Genomic DNA, 27,877 nt, shown 5'->3' with positions numbered 1-27,877 from the left:
TCTGTTTCTCATTGGAACCTAATGAACCATGAGTCAAGCACATATGTTATGGCCACAAGTCCATATGTCAGGGATCATTGAGGGTTTTGAGGCATGATGGCATGCACTGGCTGAACACCAAGGAATGGTGGGAGGTACGACCTGGGGAATTTCCAAGGGATGAAGAATGTGAGCCCAGGGATTTGTGATCAGACAGGGACAGTGTGTGGCATAGAAAAGTCCAGAAGCAGAAGCAGAGGCAGAAGTAGGAGATAGGACAGGCCAAGAGGTAGAGATGAGTCAGGCTAGTGAAGGAGCCAGGGTGTCCCCCCTCCTGCTGCAACAAGCTCCCATCTATTTGTGTCACAAAATCAGTCTTAAGATAGCTTGGATTCTAATTACAATTTATATAGATCAAGCACCCTCTCATTTACGTGACCCATATAAGACTGATTATAGTGTTCACTTGTATTACATGACTTGCAGTCACGTTCCAAGGCTACTTGCAAATGTTGTCACACCCCTTTTTGCTTATTTGTTTTCAATATATAAGCAGAGAGTACTGCTGATGTCTTTGAGGAAAGCAAAAACTCCTTAGAGAAAGAGAGTTGAACCTGACCAGGCAACCTAGAAAGAATTAAGGAGAAAGAGAAGGCAAGAGAAGGATGGAGATACGGGCACTTTTGATTGCTCTTCTGGTGGCTCTTCTGATTCTGCACTACCTGAAACAGCTCTGGTCACGCAGGCATTATCCTCCAGGTCCTCTCCAGCTTCCTCTCATTGGAGCCATATGGAGGTTTGGATTGAAGATTCATGAAAATACTCTCGTTCAGGTAATTATTGCTTAGTAATAACTCAGTCTGATGTCAGCAATTATCTATTTCCCCCAACAATTATGATATTTAAAATTAAATAATAGCATGGGTTAAAATGGTAAATGCCATAAGCCTCTGTTGTCAGAAACTGTAAGCAATACAAATAATAGTAATAATATAAAGGATATTATTATTAATACTGAAAGGCACAAAACCATAAAAAAGTTTAAAATGTGCATTAAAAACTACTGATCAAAAATATTTAATGTATACTGTTAAACTGAGGAAGGAGGAGAGAACACCCTCAAAGGAAGAATGGTTTGTGAAAATCTTGGAATATGCAGAGATGGCAAAAATTGATAAAAGATACAAATTTAGAACCTTTTAAAGAAGATTGGAAAACCTTAACAGTCTATATAAAAAGTTATTTCCCATATGCAAAGACCACAGCGGGGTTTGAAGTGTAAGAAAACAGCAGAATATATTAAGAAACATGTTAGAGAGGATGAAATTAGATAAGACGGAACTTTAAAATGCAATTGTATGTAATTCAAGTTATAAACATTGATATTGAGTGAGTGGGAAATCACTTGTTTTGTTGAATTGGAATATAATTGTTGAGTAACAAATGTAACTTTCTATATGGAAAAAAGAATAAAATATTATTACAAAAAAAGACTGACCACATAGGTCCTCAGCATTCATTCATGACAGCCTCTCAACAGGTACTAACCTGCATTTGCTATTCAATTTCTGAAGCTTGGGGACATTTTCATCATGTTTACTCCAACTAGAAGCACTTTTTAAAAAAACAATTTAAATACCACATTCTTAATGGTTCTCTGCAGTAAACTAGGGTTTCCATATTTTAGGAAACCACAAAAATTGTGGAACTTTTTCCATTGTGTTGCTATACATCCGGGTGCTACCTGACATTTTGCCTGAAACCTGACCCAGTGCTCTAGCCCAGCCTATGGCAACCTGTTACCCACCAGATGTTTTTGAGTATGATGCCCATCTGCCCCAACGACCATGGCCAACAGTCAACAATGATGGGAGTTGCAGTTCAAAAGCATCTGGTGCGCTACAGTTTCCACATCCCTGCACACAAAATAATTGTGACAAGGTCCTATTCTGGTACAGGAGGGCTAATCACTATGAAGTGCCTCTGCTGCTCTGATTCTAGGCCGAGGCAACATAGACGGCAGAGAGTAAAATAATTAAATAATAAATAAATAGAATTGTATTTATATCCCACCCTACCCAGCTGAAGCCAGGCTCAGAGCAGCTAACAACAATAAAAGCAACACAGCATTCTAAAATCAATTCATTCTAAAATCAATTCAAAATCTAATTAATGGCAACCATTGGGCTAGAGTTCTGTGAGGGTTGAAATGGAGGGAGGGAGGGGGAGGAGGGGGGAGAGATGATAGGAAGAGAACTGCACATAGTGAGAAGCTGCAGAGGTGAGGGAGACTGAAGCTCTCGTATTAAGTTGAAATATCCAACTGTGTTTTTTGAATCCATCATTCCTCTCCTTTCTTTTGACCCAAATGGTAGCTGGAAAAGCAATATGGAAATATTTTCACCCTATGGGTAGGACATCTACCCATTGTAGTACTGTCTGGATTCCAAGTAGTGAAAGAAGCGCTCATTGACCACTCTGAAGAATTAGACGAGCGACCACAGACTCCTTTCCTTAGGAACATGGCAAAAGGAAAGGGTAAGTAGTGAAGAATAAGAATTTCTACTGGTATTTTCCCAAGAGAAAACATTTAAAGGGCTGTCCAGAACAAAGGTTCTCTATTATTGTTGCACTGCAGGAAATGGGTTACCTAGGAGCGAACAGCTAGGGGCTGAGGTCTCTTCAGTGCCCCTCTAAAATATGTGAAGGGGCCTGGCTCTGCCAAAGTTCATGGCAATTGCCATTCTAATGGTGGGCGTGAGCCACATCATGTAACTGATCATGTGAGGTGGGACTCACTTGCCCCCTTTGAGGCATTCTCAAAGTAAAGGAAGGATTGAACTCTGATTAATAAGAATACACACAGAGGCTTGAACCAGCAAGATTCTGGGAATGGTGCGCATAATAATCTCTCCATGCCTCCACTCCTCAGCCCAGGTCATTTTATTCACAAAAGAACTTTTACAGAGTGTTCGTAAGAACCAATCATATTTCTTCTGAACATTTCAACAAACCCCACGTGGGGAAAAGGTAAACTACCAAAACTAATTAAGCACACAGAACTACAAAGGAGTACATTTGGCACCCCTGGGAGGTGATAAACAAGCAATATACATGATAAGAAGGATGGCCAGGAGGACAGTGATCATTATCACCTTTATATGAAACATGTTTCCTGGCCCTAAGATCCAAAGATTAACATATCAGAAAAGCTACATCAAAGAAGTTTGCCCACTGACTTTGATGACCCAGGAGCCTGCCTGTCTAAGCAACTGGGCTGTGTATGTGACTTGTGAAGAGAGAGAAATGGGCAGTAGAGGAACAGTAGAGGAAATGGCCAGAGATGCAGGCGGTTGTGGGATTTGATCAGAAATTATTGTCAGTGTATCAAACCCAGTCAACACAATGCATTCATCGTGGACACAATGGCTTGATGCATATTTTATAATTCCTCATAGTAATCCCACCTGACCCCACACTCTGGATATTTGCACTCCTACACCCTTCCTGATATTTTATTCAAGTTGGCACCCTGATGGACTGCAACTAGCAAGATTCAACTGCAGGTAGAAGTTTGTTGCCTGTTGTAATGCATTTACTCTCCTGGCCCTCATTGCTGGATTAATAAGAGCTTGAACTCTGAGTTCTTTCTGCTGAAGGTCTTGACGCCTACATCAGATTGGTACCTTGCCAAGGCACAGGTTAAAAGAAGTGGCAATTCCATAAGAGGGAAAGATACCCATATTAAATACCAGATGACTTTTGGAGACTGGTGCCTGCATTGGCTGGATGAGGTGGCGGGCTGGATGAGGGCCAATAAAGTGAGTCTGTATCCTGGTAAAATGGAGGTATGGTGGGTGGATTCTAGATAATTGTTCAGTTTACTGCTATGGATGGGGTTGAACTCCCCCTGAGAGAACAGGTTCATAGACTAGGGGTGCTCCTGGATAAATCTTGGCTGCTAGAGGCCCAGTGACCTTAATGCCTTCTACCAGCTTCAGCCAGCAAGGCAGCTTTGGCTAGTAAGACAGCGAAAGTAGTTTCTGGATCAGGATAGTTTAACTACTGTCATCCATGTGCTGGTTATCTCTAGGCTGGATTACACAATGTGCTGCATTTGGGGCTGCCCTTGAAACAGCGTCTGGCAAAAAATGCAGTGGCTTGACTGCTCATGGGGGCAGGACCTAGCCAGCATGTTATGCCGCTGGCTGACAATTAGCTAAGTTCAAGGTGCTGGTTGAACAAAGAGCCTATAAAACTTGAGATCAATATATCCCTTCCAATCAGCTTTTCTGTTGAAATCTTTCTCAGTTTTGCTTCTTTTCAGCCCTCGGTTCCTCTGGGAGGATGAGCGGGATATAATTGTAATAATAAATACAGTCAAACCTCAGATCTCGAATGCCTCCATTTTGGAACTTTTCGGTTCCCAAACGTCAAAAACCTTGGAAGTAAATGCTCATTTCTTTTTAATGTTTTTTTGGTAGCCGAATTCGGTAAGCCGAATTTGGTAGTCTAACGCAGCCTCCACTTGAGTACAGGAAGCTCCTGCAACCAATCGGAAGCCACCACTCAGTTGAACGGATTACGTTCAACAACACAGGTTTGACAGTTACAATAATAATAATATGGTATTGGCCCGAATATAAACCGCACCCACCATTGATGCACTACAGTCTTGTCAAGAATATGGTGCAGAATGCACTCTCAATAAAAGCCCCGTCTGGCGGGACCAGTAGAAGTAGTAACTGGTTGACATCACACATTATATCCTTAAAAACAATGCAGCAAAATTGGCTGAATTGAGTTTGTTTGTTTGTTTGTTTGTTTGTTTGTTTGTTTGTTTGTTGAAGCTTTTCAGCATACTAACTAATCTAAATAAATAACAAAAACAAAAAAGGAAGAGAGAGAGAGACAGAGGAATGCCAAGCCCTCTCTCAAAGGTATGTCTTAACTCTTGTCTCACACAGAAGGGAGTGGACCCTCCCAGCTCTCACCTGGGTGCTTCCCTTTCTTCCCCCAGTCTCCCACCCTGGGAGATCTTTCCTTCTCTGCCTCTCACACAGGCCAGCAATCACCTTCATGTGTGTACCTTCATTAACCCAGGGCAGAGGACATCACAAAACAAAACAAAACATAAGCAAAAGCAAAATAGCTAAAAGAAGACAAAAATAATAATTAAAACATGAAGAGTGAAAGAGAGAAATAAATAAAGACAACTTCTGATTCTTCGTCTGTAAATTATATTTATTCATAATATTTTAGGTGTTCATTCCAGTGTGATATCCAACTGTTTTCCAGGATAATATCCAGCTGTTCCTTGTTCTGCTAGGTGAACATCGTCAGCCCCAGACATCGCTATGTGTCAAGAATAGTCCTCTTCCAATCTTGTATGATGACTTTATCTCTCCCCCCCCAATTCCAACCATTACTCCATGTTTAAAAACAATAAATCATTCATTTTTATTTAAACACGAAACTTTCCGCTATAGTCATGTATTTAAAAAATAATCTGTTATGTACTGAGTTGAATAGGATCCAAAATGCAGCAGTCTGATTGGTCCTAGAACAATAGGATCCAAAATGCAGCAGTCTGATTGGTCCTAGAACAATAGGATTCAGAATGCAGCAGTCTGATTGGTCCTAGAACAATGCAGCAGTATGATTGGTCCGCAGGAGCCACCCAATCCAGCTCCAGGTGGAAGTGAATCCACAATCTGATTGGCCTACAGGAGAATCCCGGAATTAGCCAATCACGTGCAGCCTATTGTGTAAATAATGTATATAAAGCAGATATTTTGGGGGAACTTTCATTCCTCCTCACCACTATGGGCTGAATAAAGGGCATGAAATCCACTCTCTATTCCGAGTACATTTCATAATCCATAGTTATTTACTTGTATATTCATTATTTTACACCCATTTTGATTTTTTGCGATCCCATTTCCTGTAGGAAAATTTAGCAAGAGGGGGAAAAAAGAACTTCCGTTTCCACCACTTCCAATTTTCCCAATAGTGTCACTAGAAGCTTGATGGAATTTCCCTGTAAATTCCATCCAATTTGTACCCAGAATCCTTTCTGCATCATCTTGTAATTCTTTGCTGTAGAGAGACTAAGCAGCTCTTACATGCAAAGGCAAGAATCATTGTTTGTTCTGAGATGGCAACTTTTTACATTGATATCTGTAAATAATAATTTCTCATTGCTTTGCCAAGGTATTGCATTATCAAATGGTCACACCTGGAGGCAACAGAGACGCTTTGGTGTAGTTACTATGCGGAAACTGGGGCTGGGGAAGAAAGGCATGGAGCACCAAGTAGCAGAGGAGGCCCATCAGCTTGTGGAGGTTTTTGCATGTTCAAAGGGTATGTGATGCTAAGTGATGGTGCGGAGCTGGCATATGGAGATATATTTGTGTACTACCTCTGTCCATTTTAGAAAGGAATGTGATATGTTTTTCTTGGTTCCTAATGGATATCCCAGCAGTTTCTCTTGGCCACCATGAAATCCCACTCTCAGTATGAACAGGAGCAGCTGAAATAACATTAGTATAATTTTATTTTGCAGGACAGCCACTTGATCCCTCCATGCCCATCACTAATTCAGTCTCCAACGTGATATGTGCTGTGTCTTTTGGGCACCGGTTTGCTCTTGAGGATGAACAGTTCCAGAAGCTGATAGAAGCCATGGATTTTGTCCTAAAATTTATAGGAAGCTTCGGTCATGCTGTGAGTAGTCATTTTCATATATACACACACACATACACACACACACACACACACACACACATTTTTATTGATTTTTTTAACATATTTGTTTCAACAGTCATACAACATATCTTCTCATTTTATACAATCTTGTAGACTTCCGTCAACACCTCTGATGATTTTCCATTCTTTATCACTTATTCTGCATTTCTTAATTTCTATATTACCTACATTTAATTGTCCTTAACTATATTTCTCTTCATAAGCTTTCTTGCAGTATTTCAAATAATCCACTTTACAAAACTTCTTGCAGTCCTACTAGCGTAATCTATTCATCACAATTACTTTTCAAATAATTCATATATTTACTCCAGTCTTCTAAGAATCTCTGATCCCCCAGGTTTCGAAACCTTCCTGTAAATTTATCTAATTCTGCGTAGTCCATCAACTTCATCTTCCATTCTTCTTTCGTTGGTAGTTCTTCTTGCTTCCATTTTTGTGCCAATAATATTCTTGCTGCTGTCATTGAATATAAAAACAACTTACAATCCTGTCTATTTATATCATCTCCTACAATGCCAAGTAAAAATGCTTCTTGTTTCCTAATAAATGTATATTTCAACATCTTTTTCATCTCATTATATATCATTTCCCAGAGGTTTTTCACATTTTTTACTTTCCCACCACATGGGATAAAAAGTTCCTTCCTTTTCTTTACATTTCCAACATTTATTACTTACTTTATACTTTTTACCTAATTTTACAGGGGTAATATACCACCTCAACATCATTTTCATCACATTTTCTTTTAAAGCATTGCATGCAGTAAATTTTAATCCTTCTTTCCATAGTTTTCCCCAATCTTTCAATTATATATTATATTCAAAGTCTTTGGCCCAATGTATCATAACCAACTTTACCTCCTCATCTTTCAAGCGCCATTCAAACAGCAATTTATATGTTTTAGACAAAATTTTATACTTATTTTTCAATACCTCTATTTCAAATTTTGATTTATTATCATCAAATACTTTCCCCCTAAAATCCTGTTTAAACATTTCATTAACTTGGCGGTAGTGCAGCCAATCATTCACATACCCTTTAACCTCTTCATAAAGTTTCATTTTCCATTTACTTCCTTTTGTATTAATTTTTCATATGTAACCCGATTTATACTCATATTTATCTTTTTCACACACATTGCTTCTAATGGAGCTAACCACTGCAGTGTTTTACGTTCTAATAGGTTTTTATACCTATCCCATATTTCGAAAAGAGATCTTCAGAATATATGGTTTCCAAATCCTTTATGGACTTTTGTCTTATTATACCACAAATATGTGTGCCAACCAAATCTATTATCATAACCTTCCAAATCCAACAAATCTGTATTTTCTAACAACATCAATTCCTTTAACCAACAGAGGCAAGATGCTTCATAGTACATTTTCAAGTCTGGCAGGGCGAAACCCCCTCTTTCTTTAACATCTCTTAACAACTTATATTGAATTCTTGGTTTCGTCCCCTGCCTTTTGCCACTCTTTAAAATTGCTGCCCCCTTGATTATTGGAATTGATTGAAACAAAAATAAAATCTTTGGTAGCACATTCATTTTAATAGCAGAAATCCTTCCCCCAAATGATAATTTCATCCTTCCAGATCTTTTTTATTCCATTCTGAAAAAGGTCTATACTCTTTGATGTTATCAGTTTCTTGCCTTGCCACCTGACAATTATCAGTTTCTCGCCTTGCCACCTGACTTCTACCGCTATTCTACCGGCTTTGGATCCATTCCAGTCCGGCTTCCGCACTGGTCATGGGACCGAGACGGCTCTGGTCGCCCTAACAGATGATCTTCGTAGACAGCTGGATCGAGGCGGGTCGGGGCTGCTGATTCTTCTAGATCTATCAGCAGCTTTCGACATGGTCGATCACGAACTTCTGGACCACCGCCTTGCCGACGTGGGGATCCAGGGCACAGTCCTTCAATGGCTGCGCTCGTTTCTCTCTGGTCGGGGACAGAGGGTGGCGCTTGGGGGGGAATTGTCATCGCGCCACTCCTTGGTGTGTGGAGTACCTCAGGGTGCGATACTCTCCCCGATGCTTTTCAACATCTTTATGCGCCCCCTCGCCCAGCTTGTCCGGAGTTTTGGGCTGGGTTGCCATCAGTATGCCGATGACACCCAACTCTATCTGTTGATGGATGGCCATCCTGACTCGGCCCCAGACACACTGACCAGATGTTTGGAAGCTGTGGCTGGATGGTTACGTGGGAGCCGGTTGAAGCTAAATCCTTCGAAGACAGAGGTCCTGTGGCTAGGGCGGGGCGATATGGGATTGGGGGGGCAACTCCCATCTCTTGCGGGGGCGCAATTAGTGCCAGCACCGTCTGTTAAGAGTTTGGGTGTAATCTTCGACGCCTCCCTTTCCATGGAGGCGCAGATTGCAGCTATAACAAAGGCGGCATTTTTCCATCTCCGCCAAGCTAAGCAGTTGGCTCCTTACCTCTCTCGCCCTGACCTGGCCACTGTGATCCACGCGACGGTCACCTCCAGATTGGATTATTGTAACTCGCTCTACGTGGGGCTGCCCTTGAGACTGACCCAGAAACTCCAGCGGGTGCAGAATGCCGCGGCGAGACTCCTTATGGGGTCTTCGCTGCGAGATCACATTCATCCGGTGCTACACCAGCTGCACTGGCTCCCGGTGGAGTACAGGATCAGATTTAAGGTGCTGGTTTTAACCTTTAAAGCCCTATACGGCCTAGGACCCTCGTACCTACGGGACCGCCTCTCCTGGTATGCCCCACAGAGAAACTTACGGTCTTCAAATAAAAACATCTTGAAGGTCCCAGGCCACAGAGAAGTTAGGCTGGCCTCAACTAGAGCCAGGGCTTTTTCGGCTGTGGCTCCGATCTGGTGGAACACTCTGTCACAAGAGACCAGGGCCCTGCGGGACTTGACATCTTTCCGCAGGGCCTGCAAGACAGAGTTGTTCCGCCAGGCCTTTGGCCAGGGCACAGCCTGACTCCCTCCCTCGGCAATCTTCGCGGAGCTCTGGCCCAATGGTTGCCAGTGGCCTGAATTAATTAATTTTACAATGAATGATTTTAGAGTGTTGTTTATGTTATACTTTTATACTGTTTTGTTGTTGTTAGCCGCCCTGAGCCCGGCTTCGGCTGGGGAGGGCGGGATATAAATAGAATTTATTATTATTATTATTATTATTATTATTATTATTATCCTGCCTTCTTCATATTTGAAGATTTGCTGAGCTTCAAATTTATTTTTTATATACAAAACCACTCCCCTCTTCTTGCTCTTGTCTAAATTCATTTCCCAGTTTTTTATTAATCAGTACTCTTCTGTTTCCTAGCCACATGTGTCTCTTGTAAACAAATAATATCCAAAAATTTTTCTTTAGGGAAGGTTCAATTTTGTTCCTTTTCTTTTTGTCATTTATGCCATTAACATTCCAAGTCCATAATTTCATTGCCATTTTAAGTTCTCTTTAAAAGTGAAAGAATAAAAGTCTTTAAACTCGTCCTCCTCCTCCTCCTCCCTTCAATACAATACTCCTTCAATACTATCTTTATCTTCCTCTTCCGGACCTGCTGGTCCTGCTGCTGCTTCATCTCCTTTTCCCAACTCTTTGCATATCCTCAGGAATTTGTGCGTTTCACCTACATTTTTAAATTTAAATTTCTTTTTTTTTTTTGTAATAAAACAAAATTCCATCCGGAAATTCCCATTTAAATTCAATTCCATTTTTCCTTAGCATCTGTGTCAGTGGTTTATATTGGTCACATTTTTTCAACAACCGAAGTGGGACGTCTTTAAAAATGATAGTAAATACTCCATCAAGTGTATTTTTGGTTTCTATGGAAGCCACCCAGAGTGGCTGGGGAGGCCCAGCCAGATGGGCGGGGTATAAATAATAAATTATTATTATTATTATTATTATTATTATTATTATTATTATTATTATCATCATCATCATCATCAATGCATAATCCTTTTTCTCTATTTTTCTGCAGAATCAAATTTCTCATCTCTCTATCTTTGAATATAATCAATAAATCTCCTGGAAATTTATTTGCGTTAGTAGTCTTTGTTCTAATCCTAAATGCATTCTGCATCATCTTCTTAACCTCCTCCACTTCCATACTTAACCGTTATGCAATTCCGTTGTTAATTTCTCCAAGATGTTTTCTCCTTGTACTCCTGGGACTGACCTAAACCTCAAGTTCATTTCTCTTTGCCTCAGTTCATTCATAGCAATCACATCCCACAGTTCTTCCTGAGTATTATTAATTTCTGAAACTTCTCCTTTGACTTTCTCTTCCTCCTTTTTCATATCTCTTACTTCCTGTTTTGTTCGCTTCATTCCTTCTTCTAAACTCTGTGTTCTTTTAGCTATCTCCCTCATCTGACCTTTCAATTCATTGACAGTCATATCAAAAATTTTATCCATCTATTCCAATCTATTCTCCATTTTTTTCACTTTGTTTGATGTCTTTTTTATTTCTGCAAACATTCTAAAAATATCTCCTATATATTCACTTTCATGTTTCGATCCTCTCCTCTCCAATGGTGTTCCCCCTTCTCCAACATTTTTCTGTGTCTTCTTCATTATACTTCTATTATTTTAGATGTTATTTTATTCCTAACCACTAGATGTCACCCACCAATACTAAGAATGGACACCAATTATATCCTTTCCGCCTCTTGTTTGGCCAGTGCAATGTAGCAGGTAAACAACAATGAGAGAGAAAATTATAATCCACAGATATATGCAATTTTTAATAAAAAGTAATAAAAAAAATTAACAAAATTTTATTCTTCTGCCACTTGTTTGGCCAATCCACCACAGTGTCAAAGCAGGGAAATTATAATCCAATTTAGATTCAAATAATAAAATGATGAAACAGGAAAAACAATAAATAGTTCTTCTGCCACTTGCTTAGCCAATCCACTGTAAAGTTTTACGACTGAAATACAGCAACAGGGTTGCCAAACATAAATAGAGGAAGGAAAGAGTACCAAAACAAAAATAACCTAGTCCAGTTCGCAGAACAACCAGTCCATAAAAAATAAAAATAACCAGGAGAGAAGAAGAGTATCAATTATATATATAAAAAAGAAAACCCAAGTCCATCACCACAAAAAAGGAAAAAGGAGTTAAAACCCTCTCAGTCCCACAATCCAATCTCAGACTGTCACAAAAAGTAAAAAAATAGAAGACAGGAAACTGGGGTGGGGGTGGGGGGTGGGGGGTGGGTAAAGTAATCCTCTTTCTCCCCTCTGCTCTTCTCCAACAAAATAAGATAAAATGAAAATTACCATTAAAAATATATCTCTCTTTTGTTCAGGCTTAGCAGTTCCCCAGAAACGCTGCTGTCTGGCACACAAATAGAAACTTAAAAGTTAAAAAAAGAGGCTTCTTAATTATAATTACACAGTTTCCCAAAAGCGAAAGTAGTTTCTCCTCCTGCTGTCTCAGAGATCCTCAGACAGACAAACCACCCCCATGGTAACGGTTTTCTACCCAATTTTTATTATTATTATATATAGTCTTAAGTTAAGCAAAGTGTTTATATAAATTTAAAAAGCTCCACTGTAGGAAGACTCACTGCTTTGTTGTTCCATAGGAACTTCCTGCATATAAGTTGAATCCCAGTCCGGGCTGACCTCCTTTTTTCCACCCCGCTGCTTCTGAATCACTCTAATTCTTTTAATTTTTATCTTCTTTTCACCAATTAAATCCGGATTTTTATTTTTTTAAGAATCGATCACTGTGCCGGGTAAGCTTGAGGCTGCACTTCTCGAGAGTAGAAAATGGCATCCCGCACCAGTGTCTTGATCTTGCCGATCTTTCTGCTCCCAAAGGGAGCGTTTCAGGCAGCGGAGAGACCGCTTCTCGGCTTGCTGGGAACCTGCCTTCTGAGGTTTTGGGGAGCTTGCGGGGCCCTTGCAATACTCCCTTTCCCCTCTCTGAAAAGCTGGATTCTCCCCCAAGGGCTGAATCCCGCTTGCTCCCGGCTTCACGACCAACTGGAAGTCCCATGAGTAGTCATTTTTGTTCCTACTAAGCCAAACAGGTGTCCCTTAATACCACAAATCAGGGGCTTAATACCACAAATCAGTATTTTGGAATCCATTATGATAGAGGAGAGCTTGGAGAAGTGAGATCAGGTTTAAATTGATCTGAGATAAAGGCCACTTACAATCTCACAGCCTGAGCAATTTCTCATGATTATCACTGAGATAAAAAACATGAGTAAGAAAACTTTGTCCACCACAGGAGACACTTTGGAAGAAAGTTGGTTAAAAATGGAACAATGACCTTCAGAATAGGTCATCAAGAGCCCACCAAGGTGAAGAGAGGGGAACCAAATAATCTTCTCAAGAAGGGAATTACTTAGGGTTTTTTTTGTTTTTTTTATAATCATATTTATTAAAATTTCCAATAATGACAGAATAGAAAAAATAGAAAAGATAAAGAAAAGAAAGAAAAAGAAAGACCAATTTTACACCCTTATTTTCATAACCTTCTTTCTGGGACTCCCTCCTTCCCCTCCCGACTGTATTCCCCTTTTCCTAAGTTGGTTCCACAAGTTCTCATTCCCAATTTAAACCTAATATATTGTGCCTATTAGCCAATTTAAATTACAATCTTAACATCACTCCTCATCTTTAACAAAATAGGAAAAAAAAAAATTTCCCCCCAAGATCTACCCCATTTCCTTCCACGAATTCCCCCCCTTTTTTTCCAACACATGTTAAATCAAAATACCAAAGTTATATAGAAAGATAAAAAATAGAAAATAGAAGAAGATTCAAAAAGTTGGTTACATAGCCTTTGGATTCTAGAATTCCCCCTCCCTTCCCCGGTTTGGATTCCCCATGTCCATCAGTATGTTGTCGGCCTGGAGGTCTCAAGTCCACAGCCAAATTTTCCTCAATCCATCTTGCCGGTTTTCTTTAAATTTGCTTGTTTTGATGCTGTTTAACTTCAAAAATCCAGTCTAATAGAGGCCTTTAATTTCCTTTGGTCGTAGTTGCTCCTCCCATTGTTCTTTCCGTGGCGTAGTTGGTCCTTTGCTCTTTTATTTCTTACTTTCTCAGGTTTCTGTCTTGTTCAGCTGCAAAACCATTCTTATTCCAAAATCTAATATCTCTACAGAGGTTTGTTATTCAGGAACAAAAACTTACGTCCAGTTCCTACCTTGCTTCAATAGAAAAATTCTATTGTGTTGTCACCTCTGTAGACAAAACAATATTTCAGTTTAGCTGCTTTCCCAGGAGATAAGACCTGTACACATCCCGGAGTTGTTTTCCACATACGCCACTTGTAATGTCCCAAAGCCCCTCTAGGGGGGTTGCAGTAACTTTGTATCCTCTAATCCAAAAGTCAAGTTGTTGTTTCTTTCCCCCCCGACATTTTGTATCCATTTTTATATCCAATTGTAACAAAATTTACCAGCAAAATACTTATAACAAAGTCCTCTTTATATTCTCAAGATTTGACAGCTACTTTGACAGCTGTCAAATTCTCCATCTCTCTCCGCCAGGTTCTCCGAATCGCCCCGGTTCCCGGGGGGGGGGTTGCCTTTTCCCTCTCACCCTCAACTTTTCTCCTCCAGCGCAATTCTTGTAGTATCCCATCGTGGAATTGATATTTTTTGTCAGCAATAAGCTTCTGAATCGATCTTGGTTTCTCAGTCCTTGTTTTAGCATGTTTACAATCAGGGAGGGGACTGACTTCCTTTTTAGATCCCCCCCCCCCGCTCGTGCCGAATCCGGAAAAAAAATCATTTTTTTCTCCTTTTATACCCGGTTACCCAATTACTCACGGGTTGTTATTAAATAGCCGAATTTCCAATGGAAGAAGCCAGCGCTCTCCGCCGAATGGCATGTGGCTGCGCTCGGCAGGGGAAGCGATAGACTCACAGCACCACGCCACTCCCCGGCACCCGATCCGTAGCCTTTAAAAAGGCTCCTTCACGAGTCGGGAGGGCGCTAACGGTACCAGCCGAGTCCCCATGTCCACGGGCTCCGTGCCCGTGGTTTTTAAGGGTCCCCGCGTCGCCGGCGCGGTAGGACCCAGCCCCTGCCGAGCAGACTCCCTCCGGAGCTCGGAGGGAGTCCGCCATTCGGCAATGGCGCCAACCCGGAAGTCCGGGAATTACTTAGTTTTGTTGCCATCATGGAAAACTAAATGTGTCTACTCTCTGCCCACATAGCAGTGTCAATGATGATGGTGTCCAGGGTGAGGCCCCTGCAGCCACCACCTTGGCTGGAAATTTTTAAATGAAAGAGAGACCAGCAACTCAAGCACTATCCCTACTGCTAAGGAAAGCAGCTCCCTTCTGTGTAACCCATTTTTCATTTTGCTACACACCACTTGACTGGGGAACTACAGGCAACTTTATATCAGTGTTCTAGGTGCATTTGGAACAAGGAATTTCATTAATGTGAGCAGTTTCTGAGCTCTGGGTACAGTACTAAGCCTAAGATTTTAGATTAAAACTGCAGAATGGAAGGAAAGGAGGACTTTATTTTGGCTCCTCACTTCCAACCTCTCTCTGAAGACTGGAAAAGAGACTCTCTTAAGAAAATTAGGGGGTCAGGTAGGGGAAGCATGGCTTTGTTTTCTGCAGTCTTCAGATGAGGACTAGACCATGTGAAAAATGAATATAAGATTTTAGCTGCGGTTCATTCATTTTCAGCTTTGTATACTTTTTATTAAATAGGCACAATTAAACATTCAATTGCTGCACCCATAATCTAGGTTTAAGGTGCCATTTAGCTTGGAGCTTTCATATCTCAGTTTCTAACACTGTTTTATATTAGTCCAAGTTTTATTTTCTAGCTCCTTATATATTCAGAAAATGTAAGTAATTGATCATTAATGAAAAAACAAGGAAGGAGACAAACAAGGAAGGAAGAAAAACATCCTTCTTCAAGCTTTAATTTTTTGAGATGAAAGATCAGTATTACTTGACTGGTGAACATGGAGATTTAAGAAATAAAATTATAAATTGGAGAAATGCACATTTTGAATGATGGCTTTCTTTCCATTTGTCTATTAGGCAAATTTGGTTTTAAATGCGAGTTTACTTGAATTCCTCCCGCACCCTATTCTCCACCGACCCCCACCTACCACAAAAGGCCACTAACTTGTTCCAGGAGGGGTCCCGTGATTGTGCCCAGTTTTGGAATGATGCCTGGGAGCTGGGAATATATTTTGAGCCATAGTTTTCTTTCACATTTTCAGCTAGGGATAATTCACAGAACCCAATCATTGTGAGATTCCAGAAAAGCGATAGAAACCTTCCATCTTAGTGAGAAATTAATATGCTAGCCCTGAAGAATAATGCAGATCATGTTTTTTAAAGTGCTAATCCAAAGCACAAACGGTGTGACCAAGCTTCCTCATGGTAATGGCAGCATTTCTGCTATCTTTCCTTTAGCTTTATGACATTCTCCCATGGCTCATGAAACATCTCCCAGGGCCCCATAAGAAGGCCTTGTCCTGCTCAGAGATTATGATTTCATATTCAAAGGGGGAGATGGAGAAGCGTAAGGAGAATCAGTCTCTGCATGATCCACAAGATCTCATTGATTTCTATCTGCTTCAGATGGAGAAAGTAAGTATCAGCTTTGAAGCTGAATACTGCTCATCCAATGAATCATTATATTCCGTTATAAGTGAATACTAATCTCTATTTCTCATAGTCAATTTAGTTGCTAAAGTGGGTTGACATCCATCCATTAGCATTGTTAAAAATGTGAGTGGAAAGAAGTGGAAACCTAAGTGTGTTAAGGGGTCTTGCCTATGGAGCATTCCCTCTGTACATAAATTTCTTTGGATTGATGTTCATTTGACATTCAAATATGGACTGAAAAAATAGAAAATCCTAAACAAAATGCTCATAAACTAGAGTATGACTTCAAATCCCTGTCTCATCTATCTTCATATACTAGAAAGGACAAATATATATTCATCTTTCCCTCTGTGAACAATGTTTATCATAATGACAAACAAATGGTTAAATTTGTTTAATGGTAAGTGTTGGTTTGCAAGCCCCCTCCATAGAGACCGGCCCCTCTCACTGTCCTCGGAGCTTGCTTACCGGTAACCTCCTCTGGCTGATATCCAGACAGACCAGGGATATTTTGATAGGATAGGCGACATTTTCCCAAGAGTGGGTAAAATGCACAACCCCTCCCTCCTGCTTCCGCAGGGGAAAGAAAATAAGTCAGAAATCTATTTACATGATGTTTATTTCTGACATTACAGCACTAGAGAAAAACACGTCCTTTCAGTTCAGGTCTTCTAGCAAGTCTAACAAACTTCCTGAACATGCGCAAATGGAAGGTTTCAGATTACACTCTTCACAGAGACTTATCCAGCCTGTGAACGTCCTGGGAAATTCTTCTTTCCCACAGATAGGCACATCATTTGATGTCAACAATCGGTGTTTCTGCAGCAGCGATGTTTCCGTATACTGCCATATTTCAACAAAATTGTCATCTTTTTATGCCAATTGTGTGACGATTATTTGGTGAAAAACAAAGGCACGACCCTTATGCGAGGACATAACAAACACAATTATGTTTCTATTGCTTATTTTTCTATTGCTTCAACAATGTTTATCATAATGACAAACGAATATACTAGAAAGGACAAATATATATTCATCTTTCTTTCTGTGAACAATGTTTATCATAATGACAAACGAATGGTTAAATATGTTTAGCAGTAAGTACCATATTTCATTACATAATTGTCACAGTTTTATGCCAATTATTCTTTTTTAAAAGGGGGGGTGCAACGATTATTTGGTCAAAAACCAAGGAACGACCCTTAATTGAGGAAACAGTCTTTATGAAGAAACATAATTATGTTTATAATGCTTATTACTTGTTACTAACTGCTTTTGGTGTGATTAGGATGCACAGAATATGTGTGAACAGGCACAGGAAGGATAATAGGTAGTCCAAACTGGGGCAAGGCATTCTCATGCACGCTTACTGTGACCATTATGTGGTGAATGCTTTGGGACTGATTTGAAAAAAGGAGCTTGACTATTATATGGTGGTGACCATTAGGCAGTGAAATATGTAGCACACATTTTGAATATCTGCTGCCAGAGTTTCCGTTGGATCCCTCTCTTCATGCCAGTATTGGGTTATTATGCCAACTCACAGATCCTGAAATCTAGTACCAGCAGCTACCGCTGTAAATACAGGAAAATGTGTGTGGGTTTCTCATCATAACCAGCTATGAAGCAGAGGGCCGGCCCATCCATGAGGCAGGTTGTGAGAGCTGCCTTGGGCAGTGGAATGCCAACAGGAGGCATCTCTGGGGGTGTGCTGCCTAGCCAGCTGCTAGTGGAGAAGCAAAGGGGGCAGCTTCTGGCAGGATTTCACCAAAATCTTTCAATATCTTACCAAGCTCCCTTTTGTTGTTGCCACTTTGTGGGCACTGCTGTGCAACCCAGGTAAGGCAGGTGGCAGCAACAGTACGGCGATGGTGGCAACACCTTCCCATTTCAACTCAGGCAGTGTAAGAGGACACCCCACCCGTCATGAAGCATGTGTGGGTGGTATGGTAATAAGTGGGGGGAATAAAATAAAGTAAGTGCTGAAGGACAAGCTGTAATGCATGTAAATGACATGTCACTTCCCCCATTTTCAACACCAGAGCAAGAATGACCCGAAGTCCACCTATGATGAAGAAAACCTGGCTCGGTGTATTTCTGAGCTCTTCATAGCAGGGACAGAGACAACCACGGCTTCTCTGAAATGGGCACTTCTCCTCCTGACAAGTCATCCAGATGTCCAAGGTGAGAGAGGAGAGCCAGGGCTTCTCTTGATCACTAGGGTGGACCATAATTCTTTAAAGGTTTCATATTGGAAAGAGTTAAATGTGAGTTTATGATGGAAATTATGTTTGGGTTTTTTTTTATATAATCATATTTATTAAAATTTCCAATAATGACAGAATAGAAGAAATAGAAAAGATAAAGAAAAGAAAGAAAAAGAAGAACCAATTTTACACCCTTATTTTCATAACCTTCTTTCTGGGACTCCCTCCTTCCCCTCCCGACTGTATTCCCCTTTCCCTAAGTTGGTTCCACAAGTTCTCATTCCCAATTTAAACCTAATATATTGTGCCTATTAGCCAATTTAAATTACAATCTTAACATCACTCCTCATCTTTAACAAAATAGATAAAAAAAATTTTCCCCCAAGATCTACCCCATTTCCTTCCACGAATTCCCCCTTTTTTTTTCTTCAACACATGTTAGATCAAAATACCAAAGTTATATAGAAAGATAAAAAATAGAAAATAGAAGAAGATTCAAAAAGTTGGTTACATAGCCTTTGGATTCTAGAATTCCCCCTCCCTTCCCCGGTTTGGATTCCCCATGTCCATCAGTCTGTATGTTGTCAGCCTGGAGGTCTCAAGTCCACAGCCAAATTTTCCTCAATCCATCTTGCCGGTTTTCTTTAAATTTGCTTGTTTTGATGCTGTTTAACTTCAAAAATCCAGTCTAATAGAGGCCTTTAATTTCCTTTGGTCGTAGTTGCTCCTCCCATTGTTCTTTCCATGGCGTAGTTGGTCCTTTGCTCTTTTATTTCTTACTTTCTCAGGTTTCTGTCTTGTTCAGCTGCAAAACCATTCTTATTCCAAAATCTAATATCTCTACAGAGGTTTGTTATTCAGGAACAAAAACTTACGTCCAGTTCCTACCTTGCTTCAATAGAAAAATTCTATTGTGTTGTCACCTCTGTAGACAAAACAATATTTCAGTTTAGCTGCTTTCCCAGGAGATAAGACCTGTACACATCCCGGAGTAGTTTTCCACATACGCCACTTGTAATGTCCCAAAGCCCCTCTAGGGGGGTTGCAGTAACTTTGTATCCTCTAATCCAAAAGTCAAGTTGTTGTTTCTTTTCCCCCCGACATTTTGTATCCATTTTTATATCCAATTGTAACAAAATTTACCAGCAAAATACTTATAACAAAGTCCTCTTTATATTCTCAAGATTTGACAGCTACTTTGACAGCTGTCAAATTCTCCATCTCTCTCCGCCAGGTTCTCCGAATCGCCCCGGTTCCCGGGGGGGGGGGTTGCCTTTTCCCTCTCACCCTCAACTTTTCTCCTCCAGCGCAATTCTTGTAGTATCCCATCGTGGAATTGATATTTTTTGTCAGCAATAAGCTTCTGAATCGATCTTGGTTTCTCAGTCCTTGTTTTAGCATGTTTACAATCAAGGAGGGGACTGACTTCCTTTTTAGATCCCCCCCCCCGCTCGTGCCGAATCCGAAAAAAAATCCTTTTTTTTCTCCTTTTATACCCGGTTACCCAATTACTCACGGGTTGTTGTTAAATAGCCGAATTTCCAATGGAAGAAGCCAGCGCTCTCCGCCGAATGGCATGCGGCTGCGCTCGGCAGGGGAAGCGATAGACTCACAGCACCACGCCACTCCCCGGCACCCGATCCGTAGCCTTTAAAAAGGCTCCTTCACGAGTCGGGAGGGCGCTAACGGTACCAGCCGAGTCTCCATGTCCACGGGCTCCGTGCCCGTGGTTTTTAACGGTCCCCGCGTCGCCGGCGCGGTAGGACCCAGCCCCTGCCGAGCAGACTCCCTCCGGAGCTCGGAGGGAGTCCGCCATTCGGCGATGGCGCCAACCCGGAAGTCTCTATGATGGAAATTATGGAAGGCAAATTTTATTGACTTTCATGACTTTCATGTCTGGAAAGATCAGTTTCCCTCACCAATATTTTCCTACATAGTTTCTGTAATAGATAAATTTCAGAAGCAAAAATGTAAAATGCCCACAATGCCCTCTTCCCACAGGACATTTCCAGTCTATGATTACTGGGACAGGTAGAGATGGAGGGTCTGAATGTGTAATGGAATTGGGATAGGAGAGGGTTGGTGCAGTGGATGGGCCTCCATTGTGAAACTAAGGTTGGCAGTTCGAATCTGCATGACAGGTGAGCTCCCGTTGCTCTGTCCCAGCTTCTGCCAACGGAACAGTTCGAAAGCATGCCAGTGTAAGTAAACAGGTAGTGCTGCGGTGGGAAGGTAATCACCATTTCTGTGTGCTCTGGCACTCATCATGCTGTCCAGTTGTGCCAGAGGTGGTTTAGTCATGCTGGCCACATGACCCCGAATGCTGTCTGTGGATAAACACCACCTCCCTAGGCCTGAAAGTGTAATGAGCACCACACCGCATAGTCTCCTTTGATTGGACTTAACCATCCAGGGGTCCTTTACCTTTACCTTTATATGAGTGATGCTAGCCAAAGAGGAAATGAGGAAATGAAGATTAATGAAACTAAGTAGGAAACATTGAGGGCAGGGGATTTAGAACACACACACACACACACACACACAGGAAGCCTTTGATCTCAGCCCTTCAGCAAATCCAGCCAGCTCTGGTAACCAGAAACAACTGCGATGAGCTTCACTTTCAGCCTTTTCACACCTGGGATCTAGAGTGGGGAAGAATCATGTACACAGACGAGTTCTTTGGAGGATCAGGTGACCTAAAAATGCAAGAAGCCTGGACTCATTCACAGAGGATTATGGAATATGTTCAAGGGAAATAAATGTCCATCTGAAATAAAATGCAGTATTCACAATAAAACTTCTGTTTCCATCATTCTCTTCAGATAAAATGCACAAGGAAATAGAAGATGTCATAGGTTCTGCTCACTCAATCTGCTATCAAGATAAGAAGAAACTGCCCTACACCAATGCTGTGATTCATGAAATGCAGCGCTTTAAATACGTCACTTTTTTGGGGTTCCCTAGGCAATGTACAAAGGATTTGAAGCTGCATGGTTTTCTCATTCCCAAGGTATAACAGTGTGATACAGCTGCACTCCTGTAGCCCAAGAGCAAAGAGCAGCAGAAGGTTGCATATTGAGAGATGCTGCCAGGCATACAGGAACTTCTTGTCTAGTCAAAAATCTGAAGGGCAAGAGCAGGAGCTCCATCTGCAGACATGTTTCACCATCAGCAAGTGCCATTCCATGGGGCAATTGTGGCAGGGGAGGAGCATGTAGTGGCCAGAGGTCTCACCTGGGTTGTGAGCTTTCATTTTAAAAGAGGTGGTGGAAAGCCCTCTTGTGTTCCTGCCTGTACAGAAATTTTGTTAAGGTGAAGAATACAAAACCAACCCCAACCCCCCCCCAAAAAAAAATAAATAAATAAATCACACAGGTCTCTGCAATGATTAGTCTTGGGATAGTGTGGGACAATCCAGAAATGTGTTGATCTGAATGCATTCCAAATCACTTGTTTCAAATCACTTGCAGGGGACTGTTATTGTTCCTGATCTGCGCTCTGTTCTTCTTGATCCAACACGATGGGAGACACCTGCAGAGTTCAACCCAAATCATTTCTTGGACAAGGATGGACAATTTGTGAACAGAGAAGAATATCTGCCATTTGGTGCAGGTAAATGCAGAAGACCAAGCTATGTTGTGATCTGTAGATGTGCTTATCTGTCTGCTTCCAGAAAATGATATCAGCAGCAGCACAGGAGGGAGTGGGCCGGAGGAGAAGCAGCGTCTTTCTGGCTGGAGTGGCAGTGCTGGTCAGCAGAATGGGGCAAGGCAGTGGCAAGTTAAGGGGATCTCTGGGTTGGTGGCTTGGGGCCAGAGCCATAGCTAGGTGATCTTGTGCCCCTGACAGAACTGTCCAGATTACGCACCCTAGCCACAGACAAATTAGCTCTTCTTTCTCCTCTCCTCCATGCCCCCCCGTTCAATTCCTCACACACTTCACCTTGTATTGAATTCTTTCACAGAAAATACAATATTTAATTTATTATTTCTTAATAAAAGGTTTCATCAAAGAAAATGACATTATGATGGAAGTTGACAGTTTTTTATGTAATTAATGGTAAAACAATACACAGATAGGTCTAAATGAAGCATACAAAAGTACCATACTGATTTGTTCCACAGTGATAACTTTACATTATACTTTCACAATATCTTCCATGCCAATGGTTTGAAGCATGCTTATGAGAGGTGTGACAAAAACGTTGGGCTAAAAAGCAACTCTAACAGAGAGCTTACAAAATGCCTGTTAAAAATGAATTGCACAACACTATTGTAGACATACTTCCAACTCTTCAAAAGAAAAGAACTGTTGCTAACACAGATAAAACATTTACCTAGATAATTTCTGACAGTCTATGATACTTCACACAACAAAGCAGACCAAAGTACGAGATGGCTCAGTCGGTAGAGCAGGAGACTCTTAACCTCAGGGTCATGGGTTCGAGTGCCGCGTTGGGCAAAAGATCCCTGTATTGCAGGGCATAGAGCTCGAAGACCCTTGGAATCTCTTCCAAGTGTATGATTATCTCTCTCTCTGTGTGTGGATTTTCACCTTTCTGGTCACACTTCTTTGAAGTCTCTCAGCCCCACTCACCTCACAGAGTGTTTGTTGTGGAGAAGGAAGGGAAAAGAGAATGTTAGCCGCTTTGAGACTCCTTCGGGTAGTGATAAAGCGGGATATCAAATCCAAACTCTTCTTCTTCTAAAGTATGCAATTCTTGTAAATCACCTGAAGTGTCAGAAAGCATCGCACAGGTAGTAAAACTTGGCTTAGTTACAAACAGTGGTAAAAGCTAAATAATTGGTATAGGAACATGAGAGTGTCTTGTAAGAACCATGTGGTCTGAGCTTGGAGTAACTACATCAGACCTCTCTATCCAGTGAGCTTCTCAGTTGGCCTGAGGGAGAACAATAGGTCTGAAGTAAACCTGGTAGGACAGGTTACTCCATGGTCTTAACCCCTTTCTGCATTGCTGATTTGGGCAGTTGACCAACGTTTTCCTTTCATTTTTTAAAATCAAGGTTTATTGAAATTTTATACGTACGTCACAATAAAAATCATACTAAACTAAAAAGGGAAAATAGAAAAAAGATGAGGAAAGGAAGTAATGAAAGAAAAGAAGAAAAGGATATTACAAAGTCCTCTATCAAGAGTAAATCTTCACCCTTATTCTGCACACAGAAAAGTGAGTCCTCCCAGTTCTCACTTAGGAGCTAGACCCTCTTACCCCGGCTTCCAGCCCTGGGCAATCCTCTCTGCCCTTCCCCTCACACAGGGTCCTGTTAGAATTCCTGCTCCTGGATTGCAGTCATGGGATTGCTGTCCTGACAATGGTTATGGGCCCACGGATCGGGGCCACAGACCTAGTGCCAGCAGAAGAAGAACTGGGGGCTGTTTTTATCTCGGTTGGAATATCCTGGAACTGGCAGTGTGAGGCAAGCACCTTCAGAGACAGAAGGGAAAAAAGCTGCAAGGTGACAGACTGTGAGTAAAGCCTGTGCTTGCAAATGAAAGTAAAGGCAGGCCAGACTGTTTTGTGCCAAAGCCAGCGGCTCATGCACAGAAGGCAAGGAGCCTTTGAAGTTCTTGCCAGGCAATTAAGGCCGGCAGAAGAAGGCTTGATTTATAGCCGTCTGATAAGGACAGTAAAAGGTTGTTCCAGCTTGAACTAAGCTGCAGAACAGACCTTTTGGAAGGGTAAAAACCAAATCCTTAAGTTAAATAGAGGGAAGGGAAAAGTGGCCTGATGCAGCAGGACTTTGGCAAGAATGTAGCCATGATGTTACAAAGGGAGGACATATCCCGATGCTTCTGAAGCATTTTCCTGAGAGCAGAATGGGAGTGGTAGGAGGCAAAAGTGGGATTCCTGCTTTGGCAAGACTTTGCCAAAACAATAGCTGTATGTGAAACTTCAGCTATGGGGGAGGGTGCAATTTCCCCTGATGCTGCGTAGAAGTAGCAGACATGGACTTTAAGCAGATAGGATTCTTCTGATTCATTCCCTGTGAGTTTGGAAATGTGGGGGAGCAGTGTTTTGTTTCCAAAGCTGTACCAGCAGTTTGAGACACAATCTATGTCTGATGTTAGACCGTGTGTACGTTCAGCCGGAATTGAAGCTGTGTCACACGATGGACACTTCAAGATGGCGGAGGTGGCTGATCGGGATGCCAGAAAGGTTCAGAGGGCTAGATTTGCTGTTTCTGACGCCCACATGCAGTGGCGGGCAATGGCTCAGCAGACTGCCAGAAGTCACGCCCTGAGGGAAAGCTGATACAGTATCTCAGGGAGGCATCATGGATGAGAAGACGCAGAGCTGTTTTCTTGAATGCACGAGGGGGGTGTTTCCTGTTCCGGGGGGAGGACTGTCCAGAATGGAAGGAGAAGAAGGGGATCTGGCTACGACGTCATCCCAACCATCACTGCAACCAGCAGGTGGCACTGCTAAGGTCGAAGCAGTGGAAAGTTGTTCACCTGAGAAGTTTGGACAGCCTCCAGAAGTCAGGGAGGCTTGCAGCATTTCTGACAGGCGACATGAAGCAAGGCCAGAGATGCAGAACTTCAGCACAAATTTGGTGACCGGCTGTTCCAGTGCAGAGGTGCAAGAATCTTCTGTGCTAGATTCTGAGGTGGAGGCACACCTTTGTGGAAGATGGAACTGGTTCACCACGTGTATGCCACAGAAGGATCCAATCCACCAGTTGAGTGGAGATTCCTTGGCGGTGCACAGCACCTGGACCGTGGAACTGAAAAGCTGTAACGTTGTGATGTCTAACGTGTTTTTCATTCCATGTTGAGAAACCCAGCTGATGCAGCGTGGCTGTTCTGTTTATGGCAACAAACAGAACGCAACCATCCAGAAGAACGAAAATGACATTATAAATGGCTTGTTCTTACTAGGTTGTGATGTTAACATAGGTGGTGGTGGGAAGGTTGGAGAAACATGTGATGTTATATCTGATAACCATTCTTTTCATGCAGGATGTGTGCATGGGTCTCCCAGTACCTGACACGGAGATGGTCAGGTGTACCAGTGCTCAGGACAAAGCAAAAGGGGGAGGCAATATGGGTATCTTGCAAAGGCACCCTATTGGTGATGATGACAATGACAAGGCAAATCCAGAAAAAGCCAAGATGCCAATGGATGGATCTGACATGTGGGTTCCAAAGTCACAGAGCAATACGCTTGGCAAGCATCATTTGCAAGGCCGTTTCCCTGGATTCAGACAGAGTTTCTGATGGGAACTGTGACAAGATAAACCCGGAAAAAGCCAGGATGCCAAATGGATGGGTCTGACATGAGGCAGGAAGCAAAGATTCTTCTTGGGGCAAGGCTTGTACATAGTACTGAGGCCTGATGCCAAGCTGATTTTACTCACTGGGGATGTTGAGTGCAGTGCAGAATGGGAGGAAAATAAGGGTATTTTCCAAGGCTACCCCACTGTGGAAGGCTCTGATACAGAGTCTGCTGCTGATGCTAACACTGAAGTAAGTTCCACTGATACAGTGGGGGAGATGCGCCAAGTGCGCAGATCAGGAGGAGCTACAAAGGGTGAAATGCCCACCAGGTATGCTCAGGAGTTTGCTAACACAGCTGTTGCAGATTTAGTTGTGGTTAGTGGCTCGACACAGGTCTAGGAATCTGAAGTCTTGAAAGGGGCACAGGGTTTGTCCTCAAGGGACGGGACGGGAAACCACGCCCAAAGGCTGTAAGGGTAGACACTGTTTCCTTGGAGAAGGAAGCTGGACCACGTCCAGAGGCCGTGTGTGCCAACACTGATTCCTCAGAGAGGAACGTGGCTAGGGTTCTAGTCCCAACAAAGCCAGGTGTGAGACTTCCTGATAGTCAGAAGGGCTATGACGCCAAGACTAGTCAGAAGTGCAAGATGGTAAGGGCCAAGGCCAATCCAGTTGCAGGTAGTTCCAAGGGTGGAACAGGTGATACAGGGGTATACTGTGTGTATGACATCTCTATGGTTGCTGCAGTTACACTGATGCTGATGACTGCAACACAGTGCATGAATTGGGGGAGGAAGTTAGAATTCCTGATCCATGATTGCAGTCATGGGACTGTTGTCTTTCACATGGCGGTGTATGTTTTCACTCCAGAGTGGGAAGTGACGGAGACAGGATGTTTGTGTTACTGTGTTCTGTGAAGTGGGACTATTGTCCTTTGTTCATTCTCTTTGCTGTCTGATGCTAGAGAGAGAGGGAGCCATGTTGCAGTGCTCCATGTGTGTTTATATGTGAATAAACGTAGATTAGCCAAATGCTGAGTTGCTGAGGCCTGTTACGCAAGCTGCGAAGTCTCTGCAGTTCCCTAAGTGTGCCGATGTCTCCTATGATGTCCGGCCTGAAGAAAGCTTTTGAAGCTCCAGAATGAACGACCAAGAGGGAGAGAACATGCCAGTCAGGCTTGTGTCTCTGCCATGGTCCTACTCGAGTGTAGGATGAGCTCCTGACAGGCCCTTCATCTGTATTCCATTCCCTTCCTCATTGTATCTTCCTTGATATGAGATAGGGAACTTCAAATTACAGAACAAAACCTAAGTATAACAAGAAGAAAGGAAGGTTAGCACTGACCAGGCTAGGAAATTGATAGCAGCTTTGATGTTTTCCCTAGCCTAACTATTTCTAGTTTCCCAAAGGGTTATGTGGAATGTTTACAGCAACAAAGCAATGAACACTGGAAAGTAAATTCTTGCTCACTTACTGCCTTCTTCATATCTCCTCTTCAGGGGCTCGCATTTGTTTGGGAATGCAGCTGGTAAAGATCGAAATCTTCATCTTCCTGACCAGCCTGCTGAGGGCATTCAGTTTTGAGCTGCCAGAAGGAGTCAAAGAACTCAATCAAGAGGCTATAATAGGGGTTACAATACATCCCCATCCTTATAAACTCTGTGCTGTTCCCCGTTGCAACACATAAGAAAATAGGAAAATATTAGGGGCTGCACCCCTGCTTCCTGCACTCGGTGACCCCTTGGCCACTCCTGACACATGAACCCCCTAGCATTTCCCCTTCCCTTCTCATCTCATCCCATGCAACTACTGAGGTCTCTTTTCACTTTCGCAGCTCCATTTCTGAAGCCACTTCTCTCTTATCTTCACAGCTCTGCTTTGCATCCATTTTCCCCTTCACTGCATCTCCTCCTTTTCTTCAGGCCCTTTCATGCCCCTGCTTTCATCTTCATCCCTCTCCCAATGCCTCCTTACTCCCTCCTTTTTGACAACTTCCTTTGCATCCCCATTTTTACTCTTGCTCCCTTTTCTCCTCCCCTCCCCTTCCTTTTCTCAAATCTCCCTTACATACACATTC

General features: G+C 42.2%; 2 protein-coding genes across 5 annotated transcripts in view; one reads left to right on the top strand and one right to left on the bottom strand.

The window, feature by feature from the left end:
* The window catches only part of LOC310707285 (cytochrome P450 2J2-like), a 162,980-nt gene that overhangs the window by 71,252 nt on the left and 63,851 nt on the right, over window positions 1-27,877 (bottom strand). The window lies entirely within an intron of this gene.
* Window positions 571-27,877, top strand: LOC310707290 (cytochrome P450 2J5-like). 2 transcript variants are annotated; one of them, XM_083504304.1, is made up of 9 exons: window positions 571-812; window positions 2,355-2,517; window positions 6,193-6,342; window positions 6,545-6,705; window positions 16,160-16,336; window positions 18,397-18,538; window positions 21,384-21,571; window positions 22,032-22,173; window positions 27,300-27,877. In XM_083504304.1, the coding sequence occupies exons 1-9, from the start codon at window positions 645-647 to the stop codon at window positions 27,485-27,487; spliced, it is 1,479 nt and encodes a 492-aa protein (XP_083360430.1). In that variant the 5' UTR covers window positions 571-644; the 3' UTR covers window positions 27,488-27,877. The 2 variants fall into 2 exon arrangements, with proteins under 2 accessions (XP_083360430.1, XP_083360431.1); XM_083504305.1 differs by lacking the exon at window positions 6,193-6,342 and having other exon boundaries at window positions 27,300-27,874.

The sequence above is a fragment of the Podarcis liolepis genome, assembly GCF_965112155.1.
Source record: "Podarcis liolepis genome assembly, chromosome: 5".
Taxonomy (NCBI): Eukaryota; Metazoa; Chordata; class Lepidosauria; order Squamata; family Lacertidae; genus Podarcis; species Podarcis liolepis.
This window is presented reverse-complemented; position numbering and strand designations above follow the sequence as displayed.

Bases quoted from the DNA above. Each gene is read 5' to 3' on its own strand.
- LOC310707290 (XM_083504304.1), top strand. From the start codon at position 645: ATGGAGATACGGGCACTTTTGATTGCTCTTCTGGTGGCTCTTCTGATT. The intron at 16,337-18,396 runs GTAAGTATCAGC...TTTCAACACCAG, and splicing joins ATCTGCTTCAGATGGAGAAA to AGCAAGAATGACCCGAAGTC. The intron at 18,539-21,383 runs GTGAGAGAGGAG...CATTCTCTTCAG, and splicing joins AAGTCATCCAGATGTCCAAG to ATAAAATGCACAAGGAAATA.